Source organism: Erythrolamprus reginae, chromosome 1 (assembly GCF_031021105.1).
Source record: "Erythrolamprus reginae isolate rEryReg1 chromosome 1, rEryReg1.hap1, whole genome shotgun sequence".
Lineage (NCBI taxonomy): Eukaryota > Metazoa > Chordata > Lepidosauria > Squamata > Dipsadidae > Erythrolamprus > Erythrolamprus reginae.
The window spans coordinates 294,349,906-294,369,981 of record NC_091950.1 but is presented as its reverse complement, the minus strand read 5'-3'; the positions used below and the strand labels follow the sequence as shown (position 1 = coordinate 294,369,981).

At 40.1% G+C, this 20,076-nt stretch overlaps 1 protein-coding gene across 3 annotated transcripts in view; it reads right to left on the bottom strand.

Moving 5' to 3' along the window:
* The window catches only part of GRIK2 (glutamate ionotropic receptor kainate type subunit 2), a 581,525-nt gene that overhangs the window by 37,160 nt on the left and 524,289 nt on the right, over positions 1 to 20,076 (bottom strand). For all 3 annotated transcript variants that reach the window (XM_070733273.1, XM_070733274.1, XM_070733275.1), the window contains exon 14: positions 595 to 820. In XM_070733273.1, the coding sequence (XP_070589374.1) occupies positions 595 to 820 (226 nt within the window). The remainder of the gene's footprint in view (positions 1 to 594; positions 821 to 20,076) is intronic.

Below are 20,076 nucleotides of genomic sequence, written 5' to 3'. Positions count from 1 at the left end.
ATTGCATCCCAAATGACTGTTGATATTATGCTCTATAATAAAACCTAATAACAGTTATGGTTAATTTGCCCAAAACTAGTCATATAAAGAGATTAGTCAAGAATAATTTTGGAAGCTCTTCAAGCAGTGGCTTATAGTCACTGCGAGCAGAAAGTAACTCTACAAATATGATACTTCACTAGTCAAACTTGGCATCTGGACAAAGAGTAAAAAAAAATTGAATAACCAGGAATATATTCACAGGAACCCTGTCACATTTTAAAGATACCAGAAAATGGTATCTTTAATTTTTTTTATTTAAAAAATCATGCATCTGCTAATGTCGTATTTATATTTTTAGGCAGCCGTAAAAGGAATTTGTTTCCTTAGCATAGATCACATTCTTTCAGTTGAAAAAATAAATATATAAAGCTTATAGTACTATTAGCATATCATCCTAGAAATATTTGGACGCTGCCCTAACAATATAAATACTATTTACAAGAAATAGGACACAATATTATTACACAGATTGAGTGGCTAACAATCTAGGAAACATCTGTTATCGTTGCAACTACAATTATGAATACAAATTAGAAAGGATGTGCAACCTACCCATGGGAGTTCCAACCCCATAACCTTTGGAATCTATCAGGCCTCCAATTTGTGTCAGGTTACAGTTCCGCTGTGTAACAAACTCGATGGTAGTTGACTCCATTAGGAAAGCATAATCAGAAGTGAGTACACGTTGGATACCTTCCTCATTGCCTTTGACAAGCACTGACTGCCTTCTGCTATTCATGAAGGCCCACATTTTCTCATAGGTGGCAATTTTTGATTTCTGAAATAGAAATTAACATTAATAATGACAACATGATTACAATATAATGTCAAGCGCTTCCAATTGTTTGAAACATTATAAATATGCTGGATCAAAGCATAAGAAGCAGAGGATGAAGGCTTGCAGAGAAAATCTGCTTTTGATAAAGCTGGATTAATTGTTTTAACTAGCATAGTTCAGCTAACAGCTGAAGATTCTTAAAAATGTTCTATAAAAATGAAAACATTGTCATTGTAAAACAGACTTACATACAGAACAATATTTTGCTAGGTTCCTTGAAGGAAGGAAAGTAAGACTAATACACTTGCAAATAATATTTGCAACTTATTCATGCTTAATAGCAATAGCCCTTAGACTTACATGCTGCTACATACAGTACAGTAATCCCTCATTTTTCGCGAGGGATGCGTTCCAAGACCACCCGTGAAAAATAAATTTCCGTGAAGTAGAGGAAAGATATTTTTTAATGTAATTAACGAGTATTTGGACTTTTAAAACCCATCATTTGCATTAAACAGTCATTCTATAATATTTCTCAGCTGGAACTACATGTGATATCATACCAGTTTCTTTAATAGAGTACTGTAGAAGAATTTTTTGAATTTTTAATGGATTTACAATTTTCAATGGATTTAATGGATTTAAGCCCCCTTTGAAAACCCATGAAGTAGCAAATCCGCAAAAGATGAACCGTGAAGTAGTGAAGGATTACTGTAATCTCTAAACAGTTTTCTGAGTCAGCATACTGTCCCCAACAATCTAGGTCCTAATTTTATTGACCTTGGAAGGATGGGAGGCTGAGTCAAACTTGACCCAGTAAAGCACTAACTCCTGACATGGACGGAGTTAGCCTGTAATACTGCATTTTAATCACTGCACCAAAGCATCTTAAGCATTCATGAAATAAAGATAGCTTCACGGCTAATTAATTAAATTAAGAAGATATCTATGTAGGCAATATTAACTTGATTATGAAGATATTCATTGGTCATTCTTTTTGTTGGTTTTATTTTTAAAGGCATTGAAAATCTTTCCACATACGGTGGACGTGCCCAGAGTAAAAAAAACAAAATTCGGAAAAAATTCAAAAATGGATAGAAGAAATCATAGAACAAAAATTAGATTTAAACCCAGAAATGTTTATATTAGGTAATAAATAAAACCAATCAATATCCCATATTACATTTAAAAACTGCAACGAGAATAACATATGTTCAAAACTGGAAAGCAGACACAGCCCCTTCAAGCTCAACGATAATAACAAAAATACTAGATTGTGTGGAAATGAACAAGTTAAACATGGAATTAGATTTTTACATAGTATGGTCTAATTGGTATAATTGGTTGGAACACAAAAATAAATTTAAATAGTCAGTTATGTTTAATATAGGAAATAAGATGAAAGGTGGATAGACTTAGATATGATGTTAATTGCTTAAGAAGATTGTAATAGGTTGGAATTAGGAAATATGTGAGTATAGATAAACTAAAGAACAAGCGATATATAAACACTTGAATATCTTACTATTTATGTTTTGTTATGTTACATCATGTAATATTTATGTTATATGGTGGGGTTTTTTGAATGTTTGACTTGTATATATGTATATTTGTATTTAACTGTTGTTTTTAAAACTGTTCAATAAAAATTATTTCACTTCAAGAATATTCAACAACTAATAGTATTTTAAGATCTGTATTGTTTTTTGTAAAAGCATCTCATTTTATAATCCCACTTCTGATGCTGTTTGTAGTTTTGCCTTTTGCAAATTGAAAATCCTCCATTTAAATTAGGGGAAACAGCAGATAAAATACCATATGTAGATGGCTAAGGGGAAAGATAGATAGATAGATAGATAGATAGATAGATAGATAGATAGATAGATAGATAGATAGAAAAGGTATTGTACTTACCTGATACGCCCTTTTTCATAGGGTGTAGCTGGCCTCCAAGGATGGGAAGACACCGCCCTTAGCCAATCAGGACTGTGTCTGAAAAGGTATAAATAGTACTCCTCTGCCTCAGTTCTCCCTCTTTTGATGAGGGATGGAAGTCAGACTCTTTGTGCCACTCCCGAACCAGTGAATAGATAAGTTATAGACACGAATACATGAAACAGGAATGTTATACTAGCCAGAACATAAGAACCCTAAACCAGCCAGACCAGAAGAACAGAGTGGGACTTGGAGGCTAGCTCCACCCTATGAGAAGGGGCCTATCAGGTAAGTACAATGCCCTTTCTCCATAGTAGGTAGAGTTAGCTTTCAAGGATGGGACATACCAAAGTAATCTGTCCATTGTTGGGCCTCTGAAGCCCAAATCCGGCTGGAGTCCCCACTGTCCTGTGCCACCTTGTGTAACACCATTGCCCAAATGGTGTTACACGAGGTGACAATATTCAGTTTGTACTGATGGACGAATGGAATCGGGTATGACTAGTTTTATTGGCAGCAGACCACCATGATCGTGCTGCAGTAGTGGAAGGACTTCAGGTCAAATGCACAGTTATTCTACAAGGTTGTGGTAATTACAGTGGTCATAAATCATAGAAAACAATAGTACAAATCCAATGACCAATTGGAGGAGGACGCCTTACAGCTTATGGAAGCAGGCTGAAATGAGAAAAAGAGTTCTCCTGTCTTGCAAAGAGACGAGGTGCGCTGCAGGTAATTTCCAGGGTCTGCCCCATGCCTAGTAGGTGACACTTCCTTCAAATGTCATTAAGAGGACATGGGTAAAAACTAAGGAGAATAACCTCTGAGCCCAGGAATTCCTGAGAACAAGAATTAACCTCCATGAATGGACTCTTAGAGGCCAGCAAAATTTGCCTAATATCCTTTAGGGCCTGGTGATGCCTCCAAGTGAGCTGCTCAAGTGCCAAGCAGTCAGTTGTAGCCAGCGTGGATCTGGATGCTGGACCTAGCCCTGGACAAGTGACCGCTCTGTCGGAAGGATCCTCTAAGGAGGGAACAGTGAGAGGGATACAAGGTCTGTATACCATGCTATCCTGGGCTAGCAGTGGGGGGGGGCAGAAGAAACCAGTTGGCCCTCTTGACCACCTCGAGGATAAGTGGCAGAGGAGGGAAAGTGCACAGTAGACCTGGCAGCTGGGTGCAATGAATGCCTTCTGTTCCCTCTATACCCTGAGTCTTGTACCTGGTCAGAAACCAGTTTGGTATTCTCTGGGATGGCGAAGTGGTCTATGACAGGCAGACTGAAGTGGCTCACCAGCTGCTGGAATAAGGCTGGGTGGAGGCTCCACTCTGCCAGATCAATGTGGTGGCAGCTGCGCCACTCAATGCTCTGGACTTCAATGCTCTTTTGCTAACAGACTTCACTATTTTATGTTAACAGAACATGATATACCATTAGGACAAAAATATACTAAAAATTAATTGAAGCAAATCTGAACTGCAGATTAGGCAAATAAAGTTTGATTGCCTATTGGAAATACTCTATGAAATCCCTGCTATGGGACAATGTTGCAGCCAAGTGCACAGTTTAATATTATACTTATGACTGGCTGGGGAATTCTGGAAGTTGAAGTCCAGATACCTTATCAAGATTGAGAAACATTGCTTTAGGTAATTCATCTTCATGTCTTTTCAGAGATGTGCTCCACTGTAATGGACCACAGGTGGCATTCTGCCCAAAGTCACAGGTCCATAGCCTTGGCCATTGATTTATTGGTTTATGTGACCCTTGGTGGTCACATTGTCTGTTAGAACCGGCATATGCTGGTTCAACAGCAGGGATCAAAAACATTGAAGGGGCAGGGAAGACAGTGTGTAGTGCGAGCAAGTGATGCTGAACCCTGTCTCTATCAGTGACCAGGTTCTCTGGGCTACCTCTGAAACCACCTCCCCCCCATCCCAGCATACTGCCATGGGTAGTCATGGTAATCTTGTGGGGTTCCCGGGACCAGTACCCTTTTTGGTAGCAGGTGATGCCTTCAGATGATGTAGGAGGGACTTCCTGACTGAAATTGGGTTCCTAGCCCTGGCCAGCGAAGTGCTGCGTCCTAACTGCTGAAATGGGAGTGTCTCTAGAGTATAGGTGTAAATAAAAGGGATTGGAACCTCTGAACAAAGAAGAGTCAGGTAGCTACCCTTCAACCGCTGACCGGTCAAGCTCAACCTCTCCCTCCTCTAGCTTGGGCTGGGAACCCTGTGACTGCTGGTTATAGTCATGGTAATCAGAGTAGTCAACCAAATAATTCTTAGAGGAAAGGACAGGTAAGTCAGTGGCTGGAACAACTGGCTTGGCCCACTGATGGATGCCTGCAGATATCCCTTGCTGAGTAATAACAGCAGTTACCTTCCACACAACCAGGTCTAAGGATCTGAGTGTTTACTGGCTGAATGCCTGTCCTGTCACCAATGAAATATTGTTGATCGGTAAATATATTTTCAGTGTGTACTTATGTCTACATTTAAAAAAAAACCTAGGACACATAACCAATCGCAATGTTATGGCTTGGAAATTTCTTTTGTAAAAGGCATCATTTTAAAAATTAACTCCAATTTACAAATCATGTTCTCTTTCTCTTAAAGTTCAGTTCATGAAAAACTGTACATGTTCAAACACTGAAATAAAAAAAAACATTGATAGTTTATATATAGTTCCAATTATGCTGGGCTCACAGAATTCTTTAACAGGTACTCCTGAGGCAGACCTACAGGCAGCTACTCTGAACTTTTGTCAGCTCTATTCAAATAACAGTATCCATATTTATTTAAGGCCTCTGCCATCAATGTAGGCCTCAGAAAATCCTGGGTAAATGAATAGGTCCAAACAGTTACTTAAAATATCTGCCGCCCTTAAATTAGGCCAACAAGGTGGCAGCTCTCCTTAGTTGGTCTTTCAAAATGACTGCTGCACTTATTAGGCCTTAAAAATGGCCACGGGCAAGAAAGGGCATCCAAAATGGCCACCACCCTTGATGTGGCTTCAAAAATAGCATTTGCCCACTCTTTCTATTTGAAACAAAATGGCCATGTCCTTAGTACCTTCAATTCTGAGGACAATCAAAATTGCTGCTGTCCTGTGAGAGGCTTCAAGCTGGCCGATGGCACTCTCAGAGGCTGCCTGTACACTTACCAGGCTGTAGGCAACCAGAGCAATTCAGAGAAACTCAAATGGAAGCAGACAGCCCAGGCACTAGTTTGTTTGTTTGTTTGTTTGTTTGTTTGTGTTGAAAGGGACCTTGCAGGTCATCAAGTCCAACCCCCTGACAGACACAGAGAGGGCTTTGATCAAAGGAAAGGCCGAATCTGTAAGTTTCCACTTCAGGAATCCCCCACACGAGTGAGGTAATGAGGAAGGGCCCAGGATCAAAGGGAACATTCAGCCTGCAAATGACCTGCGCGTCAAGCAATTGATTCAGGTCTATAAATGCTGTCTCTCTCGCTCTGCTCATCAGCCACTGTGATCCACGAACCAAACACTTGGTTTCATAATTGCTGCCCCCAGCTAAGTTTTCTGCTGCTCTGGCCACTGTTCTTCACCAGCAGATCAATGATATGTGCAATTTGGAGTAGCCTCAGCTCTTGGAGCACAAGCTCCAACTGGAAGGAGGAAAGCTGCTAGGAATAGCCTGTTCCCACAAGATCCAGTTAACTGGATTATTTCCTTCTTCCTCATACAGACGGAATACAGATATTCAAGTGGGGTGTTCTGCTGGAGGAGTGAGCAGCAGCTGGCCTAATGCCCAGTACTGCCTTTGACCCTGGTGGCATGGCAGCTGTCATTTGGGGAGCTTGATAAGGAAATTAAGGGATACTCACTGATGGATTGAAAAGTAGAATTACTGGGGAAGTCCAAGGAGAAAAAGCATGTATCCTTGGCTCAGGACTGAGTCAAAAGAAGGGGAACTGAGACACAGAAGTGCTCAGTCCTAATTGGCTAAGGGCTCAGTCCTAATTGGCTAAGGGCAGTGTCTTCCCATCCTTGGAGGCTAGTCCACCTACTATGGAGAAAGACATAAAGAAAGATTTAAACATTCCTGTGCTAGATTTGGAGTTACTATTATTATCAGATAATTTTTTTACAGCTTTCTTCAATTCGCTACCTTGAGAAACACTTTGCATAAATAAACAACGAAATAGCAGGGTTAATTAAGAGATCCTAAAGTAATTTACTATCTCTGTGGCAACAAGAATGAGGTAGTAGTTAAAGTACTAGATTAGGAACTCAGATTCTAGCAAGTTTCTAATCTTCCTTTAGGCAAGAACCACCTTGGTAACTGTGGGTCAGTCATTCTCTTTCAATTGAATAACATTGATTTACCCACACAAATTGGAACAGAGGGATAGATAACATTCTGTAACTTACTATGAAGAGGCCTCACATAGCCTTCTGTAGTGGATTAAAAATATCTAAGAATACTTTTTTATATTGTCTCTCTCTCTTTCTCACTTGCTCCATCCACGCACATAGAGAATATATAGCTATATAGCGTATAATATATACACTGGAACAATAACAAAAAACTGCAACATGTGAAAATAAAATGAATAGTGGTATTATTAGTATGTTCTTGTTTTATAGATTATTCAGGAGAAATGTTAAACCTAAGCATTCCTTTTACATTAATTTGCATTATTTGCATCCAGTCGATTTGGATTCAACACTAATGTAAATTATGCAAATCTCTTATGCTCATATCGATACTCCTTCCCCCATTTCTTTTTCTCCTTTTTAGATGTGCTATTTGATCCTCATTATCAACCCTTTCATTTTTAATGCCTTTTTCTCTTTTCTTATTACTATTGTCAACATAGTCAGGAACATAGTAAAATTCATAACAATTTTCAGTATACAGTGGTCCCCCGATTATCGCGAGGGTTCCGTTCCAGGACCCCTCGCAATGATCGGTTTTTCGCAAAGTAGCGGTGCGGAAGTAAAAACACCATCTGCGCATGCGCAGATGGTGTTTTTACTTCTGCCGCAGCAGTGAGGAGCCGAAGATTGGGGTTTCCCCGCCGCCCACGCAAACTCCTCGCTGCTGCTGCGCCCGCCGCTTGTCCACCCGCCGCTTGTCCGCCGCCTGCCTGCCCGCGCACCTGCCCTTCACCCACTCACGCCGTTCGCTCGCGCCGCTTCCCAGCTGAGTCCTGAAGCGAACTTCCGCGTTTGGCTTCAGGACTCAGCTGGGAAGCGGCGCTGGGGTTTCCCCGCCGCCCACGCAAACTCCTCGCTGCTGCCACGCCCGCCGCTTGTCCGCTGCCTGCCTGCCTGCGCGCCCGCCCTTCGCCCGCCCACGCCGCTCGCTCGCGCCGCTTCCCAGCTGAGTCCTGAAGCGAACTTCCGTGTTTGGCTTCAGGACTCAGCTGGGAAGCGGCGCTGGGGTTTCCCCGCCGCCCACACAAACTCCTCGCTGATGCCCACCGCTCACCCTCCCGCCAGCAAGAGGGGGAAGACCCAGGGAAGCCGCCCAGCAGCTGATCTGCCTGGCGCCATCTACGCATGCGTGGCCATAGAAAAAAGGGCGCGCATGCGCAGATGGTGTTTTTACTTCCGGGTTGAAAAATCGCGATATAGCGTTTCGCAATGGTCGAGATCGCGAAACTCGGGGGACCACTGTAGTCCAAACATTCATCAACGTAATCTTTAATCTTCATATTACTTCTGGATTGGTTTTCCTCTTCATCGCTGTATGTCTCAAAGTTTCCCTTAATTGTCTCTTCATCTGCTGTCTCTTCTTCAATTTTTCATCCCTCTTGAATTTCATCATTAACCTTAACTTCAATCCCCAAGCTTCTTCTCCAGTCGTCAAGTAATTCTTTAAAAATTTCTTTAAAAATTTCAACCACTTCCGTATAATTAATTTTCTCCATAGCTATGAGATCGGAGTCCATAATCCCAAGATTGAACAAACTCCAATTTTAGTAAAAAAAATAGAATGGAAAGTCTGCTACCACCAAATCCAAAAGCCTTTCCCACAGGCTCACACAGTCCTTAATCCTCGCTCACCTCCAATTCTCAAAAACACTGATCATCCATTTTAAAAATTATCCTGATAGATATAAATGTATTCCACAGCCTTCCTGATTCCCCACTTGGCAAATGACGCTCAAGATTCAGTCTTCCACTCTTGCCTTCTCTGTTTTACAGTTTCTATTTTCCAAAATATTTTTCTGAGATTATTGTTTTCTCAATTACTTGTATCTACATCAGGTCTGTTAAAACCAAAAACTCCTCAACCTTAGTCTTTAGTTACAGTTCTTCTTGTAATTTTTTATTCCATAGTCTCCATTTGTTGCATAGCCACTCCTTAATTTCCAGTCTCTTTCTTTTCCCCTTTTAAATATTGAAAAAATGTTGAAATACTTTCTCTTGGCAAAAGCACTCACCAGCTTGTTTTCTTCTTCACACTCTCTTCAGCACTTTGCTTAGGGTCATCTTCCCAGTTGACGCCAATCTTGCTGTTTAATTCTTTCGTTTGTGGCTGCTGCAGCTGGGACGCATGGCTTTGTCTTCTGTCACTGCAGGCCAAGAGGACAGAGCTGGGTCCCTGGGGGATTTGCCACCCCCCCCCATGTGCCTCTCCTTCCCCCCACCCCTCCAAGGCAGTTATGACTCGGTTCTGACCAAGCCAAGTCTCCTAATAGCATGGATATCAGGATTTCCCAGCAGAGCGCAGAGAACTCCGTGGTGCTGCAGCATTGACCTCTTTCTCTCTCTCTCTCTCTCTCTGTATGTCTCTCTTGGCAGCAGTCTTGTGATTTAATGAAACTCTTCAGAGGCAATATTTGTCATTTTACAATGACAATGATAACACGTTATTAATTTTTACATAATATAAACAAGCAAAGGAATCAACCTGATTATAATGTAAACTAGCCACACGCAAAGCTAACTCATCCCCAAAAGCAATTCATATATCTACATGGTAAACTTCTCTCTTCTCCAATGTGCTAATGTTCACTTTATATATCATTGCTATTCTTTCTCTCAAATAGGAAACAAGTCTAAAATTGACAGTACTGATTCCTCTAAAGCTGACTTGATTGGCACCTGTAGCTTCTGATTCTGAGAAGAATTAGTGGTATGTGTAGTTTTTTTAAAAAAAAATACATTTATTCTGAATAAGCATAACTTAGCATCCCTGCTGAGATACAATTCAATGCTTATTTCAATTTGCCCGGGGAACTCTGCAAATCTATCATTCAAAACCCAATGGCAATGAAAACAGAATTTTATATCCGTCACTGAGATAGTGTCAAGGTATGATACCTTATTGATTGAAGGGACATTTCAATAAGAGAGTGTGGAGAAAGAATGGAATATAATGAATAGAGATCTCTCATACACAAACAAGAGTATATTGTGTGAATTCCAATCTGAGAGCAAACTATTTTTGCATTCATTTTGTATCAATATAACTACATAGTAGCGGAAAATACACTGGAGCCTTGAATAAGGTTCTTTGGGAAACAAAATGATTTCATCATGTGGAATAGATTGGGGGGGGAGGAACCTAAGTAATAAATTAATGTATTAAAAGAAATGGAAATTTCTCCATCAACACACATCAGCATCTTCCTCTTTTTCTGTCGCAGCTGCATCTCAACTGTTCACGACTGGGTTTATTTTTCAGTGACAGTAACAAAGAAGAGACCACATTGACTGAAGAATTTATAGCCAGTTAGAGAGCTCAGTGGTAACAACTACATAACAGAGGTCTTCAAGCTGCATGCTGCAGTGACAAAGATCTCAGCACTTGTATTCTTTTTTAAAATAACAATGTTCTAGTTCTCACTGTTATATTGCTGACAAGATTTGAGTATGTGACAAGCTTAATTATAAAGAAGTTAATGTTTGACTTATCTTAACTATACATGAAATTACTAATAAGTGGAATATAGTGGCATTTAATTATTAAGACAAAAGATTTGCTACCTTTGAAAGACTTGGCAAACTTTAAGAGCCTAACAGTTACGTAGAAGATTAATACGCTTAGTTTAAATATATATGTAGATTGTTCTGAGTTCGGGTTTTGCCCTGTGTAATATTTTGCATGTCTATGCGACGTTTCGGTGAAATCACATTCACCATCATCAGGCTGAAGTTCCAAGCTTCGTGTTGTTGTAAAATGGAATGTTTGCAACTGTCATTTCTTCCTAGTATATAGTGTGGGGGTGGAGATTTGGTTTGAATGTAGCAAATAGATTGGGTGATTATGTTTTAGTGATCTGATTGGTTGGTGTAATCATAATTATTAGAAGGATTGACATGGTGATTTTTATGAAGTGTTTTTTTTTGTTTAAGGCTGGTTTCCAAATTTCCAAATTCCAAAATCATAATTATTAGAAGGATTGACATGGTGATTTTTATGAAGTGTTTTTTTTTGTTTAAGGCCTCTCCCATCAGCGAAGAAATCCAGCAAAAAATCATCCCCAGAGAAAAATCTTCCATATGTCCAAAACTCTATGGCCTTCCAAAAATACACAAGGAAGGAATACCTCTCAGGCCAATAGTCAGTTCTATAGGCTCTCCTCTACAAACCCGAACTCAGAACAATCTGCATACATATACCCGTGAAAATTTACGAAAACAAATATATATATATATATATATATACAGTATATATATATATATATATATATATATATATATATATATATATATATATATATTAAAAAAACAATAGGAATAATTGACATGTATACATTTTTAAAAAAAAATTTATTCAAATGGGACATCAGAAAAGACTAAAAGAGAAAACATTAACCGTGCTTTTTAAAATACCTGTTTATGTCAACTGTCTTTTTTTAAAAAAAATAGGGAACTGAATTACCTATTTCTGAAAATTGCATATTTGAGAGGGTATAGCAGTAGTAAATAAAGAAAGGAGGAGAAAAGAGGAACAAAGGATTTATCTCCACACTGCCCTCTTAATTTGGACCATCCCATCAACAGAACTTGTTGTTTTTGTATGATTATGAAAGAGAAATTGAGCAGATGTACTATAGCTGAATTATTTTCACTGTTCTTATTTCTTTTTATTTTAGACATCAGTGGAAAAACAGAGTATTGCCAAGATTTTCATAATCATGGTGGTGGTGGTTGAGGTATGGTGATGGAGGAGGAGGAGGAGGAGATTTGTAAGTTTGGAATAATTTATCTATTTGTTGTTGATTACAATTTATTCTTTTTTTCTTGCCTCGGTGGTGTTTTGGAAGTGTACATACCTACATTAATTATAATACATCTTGCACCAATTTTAAACTAAGGTGCAATCACTTTTACCTGAATTCTTATTGCATAATAGAGTCAATTCACTATTCTCTATTATAATTCATAGCTAAGAAAGAGTGTGGTTAGGATGCTGGGTTGGTTAGCAAGCCTTTGTTCAATACCAGAGTGTTGCTCTGGGATAGGATGAAGTCACTTCCTTTGCTCCAGCTCCTGCCAGGGGCAATGGAAGGACTTCTCAACTGGGCATTCCCAGGCAATGGTGAGTGACCAGCTAAACCTTTCAACTTGGACATGAGTATACATCTAAGAACCCTCATGCACTACTGACCAGCTACTGTGATCAACAGCAAAAGTGTCTTGTTGTCTTCAGGTGCTCCTTAGGAGCTTTCACAAGCCACTTATTTTATTACTAAGGGTGAAATTCCTACTGGAGAATGGATAATTTTTTGGCCGGCAGGTCTTGGTACATTTCTATAACCTGCAGCTCAGCTTTACAAAACAAAAACAAAAAATCAAAAAGAAAAATCGACTTACAAACACAATTGAGACCAGAGTTTCCATTGCTAAGCAATGTGGTTGTTAATTGCTCCCGTTTTACAACCTATTTTTGCCATTGGTGTTAAGTGAGTCACTGCAGTCATGTGGCCATTAAGCAAATCCATCCCTCACCCCCAATTTGTTTTTCGGAAGATGACTGGAAAGTTTGTATCCTCGGATGCTGCAACTATTGTAAAATATATGCCAGTTGCGAAGCACTGGAATTTTGATTGTGATAGTGGAGATGCTGCAACCAATGTAAGTGCAAGGGCCAGTTATTTCAGTGCTGTTGGAACTTTGAATAGTTGTTAAACCAATGTTCGTAATTCGAGTATTACCATCAAGTCAGCAGGAGGATCTCCAGAGTTACAAGATAGAAATTAATGCCATCTCAAATCTAAACCTCTATATTTCTACATCCACTTGCAAAAATGGCATAAACATGTAGCACATTGCATGTTTCAGGTGCACTTCACATATTGAATACTCATCTATGCTTAAAGATGGAAGCCAGATGCAAGGTGCCTAAAGATGCAAGCTAGATGCAAGATGGATTTCAGCAGGTTCTGATTAGTTCTGGAGAACCAATAGCAGACATTTTGAGTAGTTTGGGCAACCAATAATACCACCTCTGACTGGTGTCACCCACATCTATTCTTTGCCTCCTGAGTCCCAGCTGATTGGGAGGAAATGAGGATTTTGCAGTAACCTTCTCCTGGACTGGGGTGGGAGTAGAGATTTTACAGTATCCTTCTCCTGCCATGCCTACCAAGCCAAGCCATGCTCAGCAAGCCAAGCCCCGTTCACTAAGCCATGCCCTCAAAACTGGTAGTAAAAAAAAATGAATCCACCACTGATGCAAGCATATATGTGTTCAGTCGGGCTCTATGGTATGAGCCTCCCAAAAATTCAAGGGTAAAAAATTCAGACACACACACACTTGAAAATTCAAAAACAATGTTTTTTATCACATAATTCAAAAGAAACAAAGCACCCTTTTTGTATTGCAAAGAGCGCTTTTCCCAAAACAAACTTGTAAGCTGTAAAAAAAACCTTAAGTACTTAGCTAGCAGCTGTGAAGAAACGTCACAGCCCTCCTTCTTCCATGAGTTGAAACACACACACTTTGTTCTGCCTTGGTTTCAAAGTCTTGAAAAATGAACAGAGTCCTGAAACAGCAAGTCACGTCCCAAACCAGTACGGTCAGATAATCTCCACACTGCGAGGCCAGCACGCTGCCAATTTAACAGCAGCCCTAATTATTTATTTATTTATTTTTATTTATTTATTTTGTCCAATGCACAATACATATTGAAGAGGATAGACATGAGTTATTATATATAAAGAAAGGATATAAAAGTCCAATACACAATGAGGGTTTTAGTGGGTATATATCAATATACACATAGTAAAATACATGATGAAGGTAATAGAGGAGATACTCATAGTAAAATATATCTAAGAAATAATAGAAAAGAAGATATAGGAATAGAATATATCAATGAAAGAATAGAAGAAGAGATATAGGAATAGAGGAAAGGTATATAGGAGATATAGGAGAGCAATAGGACAGGGGACGGAAGGCACTCTAGTGCACTTGTACTCGCCCTTTACTGACCTCTTAGGAATCTGGATAGGTCAACCGTAGATAATCTAAGGGTAAAGTGTTGGGGGTTTGGGGATGACACTATGGAGTCCGGCAATGAGTTCCACGCTTCGACAACTCGGTTACTGAAGTCATATTTTTTACTGTCAAGTTTGGAGCGGTTAATATTAAGTTTAAATCTGTTGTGTGCTCTTGTGTTGTTGTGGTTGAAGCTGAAGTAGTCGCCGACAGGCAGGACATTGCAGCATATGATCTTGTGGGCAATACTTAGATCTTGTTTAAGGCGTCTTAGTTCTAAACTTTCTAGGCCCAGGATTGAAAGTCTAGTCTCATAGGGTATTCTATTTCAAGTGGAGGAGTGAAGGGCTCTTCTGGTGAAGTATCTTTGGACATTTTCAAGGGTGTTGATGTCTGAGATGCGATATGGGTTCCAAACAGATGAGCTGTATTCGAGGATGGATCTGGCAAAAGTTTTGTAAGCTCTGGTAATAGTGTGAGATTGCCAGAGCAGAAGCTACGTAGGATTAGGTTTACAACCCTTGAAGCCTTCTTGGCTATATTGTTGCAGTGGGCTTTGGCACTTAAATCTTTTGTTATTAGTATACCAAGGTCTTTAACCGAGTGGGGATTATCTGTGATAATTTGATTATTCAGTTCGTATTTGGAGTTCAGATTCTTCTTCCCAATGTGTAGGACAGAGCATTTGCTAGTTGAGATTTGGAGTTGCCATGTGTTAGACCACTCAGAAACAGCGTCAAGGTCTTTTTGGAGAGTAGTTGTGTTATCGGTGGTGTTGAAGAGTTTTACATCATCGGCAAAGAGGACACAGTTGCTTGTGATGTAATCGCAAAGGTCATTGATGTAGAGAATGAAGAGCGTTGGTCCCAGTACACTACCTTGGGGAACACCGCTTTTAACTGGGACTTTTATAACTCTACGCATGCGTGGGTCTATCATTATTTCCTCATCCGAATCTAAGGAAGATAAGGATGATTGACTTCTTCCTGGGCTGTCTTCCAAGCCCCCCTCCTCCATCTCACCATCTCTTCCTTCTGCAGAGGACAATTCACTGTCTGACTATGTCGGCAGCAAAACAGGCCTATGACATGTTGATGTTTCCCCCACATCCACCTCTTCAGTCCTTGGGGCAGGAGCTGGGCCAGAGCAAACCACAACAATATGTGTTAAGTTTATTGTTATATATTTTGTGGGAGATCACGTACCAAAACATGAATGCATCCACTTCAGTAACATTTTCAGATAATACTTATTTTTGTCAATTAAAAAAAAAATGAGAAAAGGAACCTAAATCTCATTTTTAAGCCATCAACAACTATAATACTGTACTTTATATGCAGTTATCAAAGATGAAAGATTATCTGACTGGTCTTCTCCACCGCATGCCTTTCCCCTCTTTTTTTTTAAAAAAAATCAAAACTGCCGAGGCTTTTAAGGCTTTAAGTGAATCGGTCGACTTTGCAGCGTCAGCACAAAACTGATATAAAAACACAGCTCATACCGTGTTCTCTCTTTTGTAATGTCAGTTTTCATGGTCCATAGAGCAAAGATGAAGAAAGGTAGGAAAGGAGCACCTGCCAAGGAAGGTGCCTCACAGAATGAAGAATGAAGTGTCGGGCAAAATAAATCCTGCTAAGCAGCCAACTGTAGTGCCAAAAAAAAAAAAAAAGCCAGGAGAGAGGGCTGAAAGATGGCTGGCTTTAAAAAGCAGAAGATAATTAAATTAAGTGTTCACGATGTATTTATTTTGTTACTGACGTGGATAAGATAACTTTAATGAATTGATGGTTAATTCTAGATTACTCTATTACCTTAGGGAAGCTTCCTACATGATGATGTTAAGTAATCAAATTTATCCAACAAGAAAGTCTATGTCTAAGAATATTGTATAAAATAGAAGATAATAAAGATGCCAACTCAGAAAAAAAAACCATTTTGCTATGCCTTATCTGTAACAATGCTTCTAAAATCAAATGCTTTGCAGCTAATATTTTTATGTCATAGTTAACATCCTGAACTCAGTGAGTGTCACTTTTGTTGTAACAATGCAAAGAAGCGGAAGGGAGGGCAAGGAACAATTAAATGCTTTGCCATCTGACTGCTATAGAGGCTAACTTTTAAGGGGGGGAAATGAATCGATACATTTGCAAAATTGTGAAACAAGTTTATATATGGGGGACAGACCAATCTTATAAGCTTCAGTTAACAAAAATGTTGGGGTTTTGCCAATGGATCACTCCCAGAAAAGAAAAGAGTGGTTCCAACAGAAGATAAACTATGTTGGTTCATGGGGTGAACTATAGAGACCTTGATGCTTTCTGGGTTGGTCGTTTGCTTGCAGACATTTCACTACCAAACTATCATCAGTGCAAAGAAGGGTGGTATCTTGCTCTCTGTTTAGCTTGGCCTGCCAGTTTTGGTGACAGTGTGGTTTTCTTTTTGGATTGAGGGCAAAAGAAGAAGGGGACAACCGAGAATGAGGTGGCTGGATGGAGTCACTGAAGCAGTAGGCGTGAGTTTAAATGGATTCCAGCAGACACACACACACACACACACACACACCCTACCTATATATATGCATGCATATGTATACTCATACGCAATGATTCTGTTATAAAACATTCATATGCACGTGTGTGTTTGTGGGTAAACTGAATTACGCTAGGGTTTTTTTGCTATTTATCCTCATATTGTAGGATACTAAGGAAGTTAAATCAAAAGCTGAACTATGTCACCTAACTTTATAGAACTCTTGCTTTTTGGATGCTCAGAAAGAAAATTAAAACATTCAACCTCCTGTTCAGTCTGCCTGCTGTCAAATATAAATTATAATTCTAAAATGCAGTTGAACAGCTATTTATAGCTTTAAAAATAGCATAACATTTAGAACAACATCAAGGTGCCTAATATTTCTTGCAATGCTAGAGCTGCAATTGCAGTTTGCTTCCTCCTGTTCAAAGAGAAAAAAAATAAAAGAAAGAAAATACGCTGGAAAGAATATTGGATAAAATAAGTATTTCTCAGTGCTACTCAGATTACTGTCTGACTCAGTTAATCTCTTTTTACATCATACAAATTAGCTCTTTCCGATTTATTTGAAGACACATATTTACTTTTTAATGAATACAATCCCTGTGGAGGAGGGATGCCTACAGAAAACAGCGTAGTCTGTCAGAACAGGAAAAACAACTAACAACTTTGAAAGAGAAATTATACCATGAAATTAAACAAAATTGGGTGTGATTGGCACATTTCAAGGCAACAAGCACTCAAAGGCCGAGATTGTAGATAAATAAACAGGCTAACAAATCAATAAAGTGTCTAGTCCAAGCTACTTCTTTTACTTCAAACAGAGAACCTGATATCAAATGATGACAAGGGAAGGATCTGTTTGGGATCCTCATTTACAATCAATGTGTGCTAACAATGGAGTAAGAATCATTTCATCATGCTCTGGAAACGCAGACTTCATCATTAGTTATATTTTCCAATGATTGAAAAGTCATCAAAAAGGGTTTGACTTCTGAGCAAGAGGTGAGAAACCATCAGGCTCAGTTCAGATTAATTAATTGATCTGCCTAAATGTATTTCAGAAAATCATAGCACAGTATCCAGTAAGGGCATGATGAAGATTTGTCACAGGTCTTATAACTAGGCTGATTTTTCAGGTGGAAAATATCCTGATGTTTTCAATTACATGGAGAAGAGTTAGATGCAATTTTGTTTAATCTCTTTTGTACAATGCGTGAGTAAAGACACCTGTGTTTTATCATTAGCAACACAGTTAGGTTCATATAATGTTAACACTGAACTGTGCTGACCGAAAGAAAACATAGACTAGAAATCAGATTGCCATGTCCTCACCTCGCACAGAAAAGCAATTTATTGTTTTTTTAGCCATTCTCTGTGGCAAGTGCATATCTTTCAGAATATCACCTAGTGACATTCAATAGTAAGCATAAATTATTGAGTCAAGAGAGCATCTAAAGCTTGAAAAAGAGAATTGCCAAGAACAAAAGATCACATCATCCACTTACAATACATTTATAATTATCATTGCAAATGTATACAAATAGTTTACAATAGATATTCAGGATGGAAAATAGTTAATGAACCTGATTAATTCAAAGTATCAACAACAGGCGAAGCAGGTACTAAAGGTTTATGTATTGCTTTCCACTACGAGTACAGTGATCCCCCGATTATTGCGAGGGTTCCGTTCCAGGACCCCTCGCAATGATCGGTTTTGCGCGAAGTAGCGCTGCGGAAGTAAAAACACCATCTGCGCATGCGCAGATGGTGTTTTTACTTCCGCAGCGCTAGCGAGGAGCCGAAGATTGGGGTTCCTGGGAAGGGGACTCAGCTGGGAAGCGGCGCTGGGGTTTCCCCACCGCCCACACAAACTCCTCGCTGCCGCTCGCCCGCCCTTCGCCCGCCCACCCCGCTCGCTCGCGCAGCTTCCCAGCTGAGTCCTGAAGCGAATTCTCAGCTGGGAAGCGGCCCGAGCGAATGGCGTGGGCGGGCGAAGGGCGGACGAGCCGCGGGCGCGCGGGCAGGCAGGCGGCGGACAAGCCGTTCGCTCGGGCCGCTTCCCAGCTGAGTACTCAGCTGGGAAGCGGCCCAAGCAAATGGCGTGGGCGGGCGAAGGGCGGGCGAGCCGCGGGCGCGCAGGCAGGCAGGCGGCGGACAAGCCGTTCGCTCGGGCCGCTTCCCAGCTGAGTACTCATCTGGGAAGGGCGGGCGCGGCAGCAGCGAGGAGTTTGCGTGGGCGGTGGGGAAACTCCTCGCTGATGCCCACCGCTCGCCCTCCCGCCAGCAAGAGGGGGAAGACCCAGGGAAGCCGCCCAGCAGCTGATCTGCCCGGCGCCATCTACGCATGCGTGGCCATAAAAAAAAGGGCACGCATGCGCAGATGGTGTTTTGACTTCCGGGTTGAAAAATCGCGATTTAGCTCGTTCACAATGATCGGGAGCGCGATACCCGGGGGATCACTGTATATATTAGTGGATAAACCCTGTCACTGATATGTGGGCCCTCACATTTTTAATCCATTACCATGAAAAATGTAGCCAGCTCATCTATGGTACATTTTTAATAGAATTTGGTTTAAAATGTGAGGGTCACTTTATCCATGGATGGGCTTGTATGTGAGTATATACCAGTGATGGGCAACCTTTTGAGCTTGGTGTGTCAAAATTCGCCAAAAAACCGAGCATAACTCGGGTGGTGTGTCACCTTGAGAAAAAAAACATAATTTTGTGATATTTATAGTTTAAATAACAAATATGTATAATTATTTAACTTACCTGCTTAGTGACTTCTTTGTTAATCTGTCAGTTGGTTTCAACTGCGACCTAAATTTCACAGCGACCTAAATTTGGGGCTCAATTGTAATTGCAATTCGAGGACTACCTAATGACATTCATAATCACGATAGTTTCTGACACTGGATTACACTAGGATGGGAAATACGAGGTGAAACGGGATGAACCAGAAACTCAAATATACTGCTCAAAAAAATAAAGGGAACACTTAAACAACACAATATAACTCCAAGTAAATTAAACTTCTGTGAAATCAAACTACCCACTTAGGAAGCAACACTGATTGACAATCAATTTCACATGTTGTCAGCACATTCAACTTTGTACAGAACAAAGTATTCAATGAGAATATGTCATTCATTCAGATTTAGGATATATTTTTTGAGTGTTCCCTTTATTTTTTTTTACCAGTGTATTTTTTCACAAAGCGTGTGTGCACACTTGTGTGCATGCTTGTTTCTCTCTCTCTCTCTCTCTCTCGGCGTGTGTGCATTCTTCATATATGAAATGTTGGCGATCTGATCAGGGTGCGTTTCCTCCCTCCCTCTGCCTGTGTCGGAAAAAAATA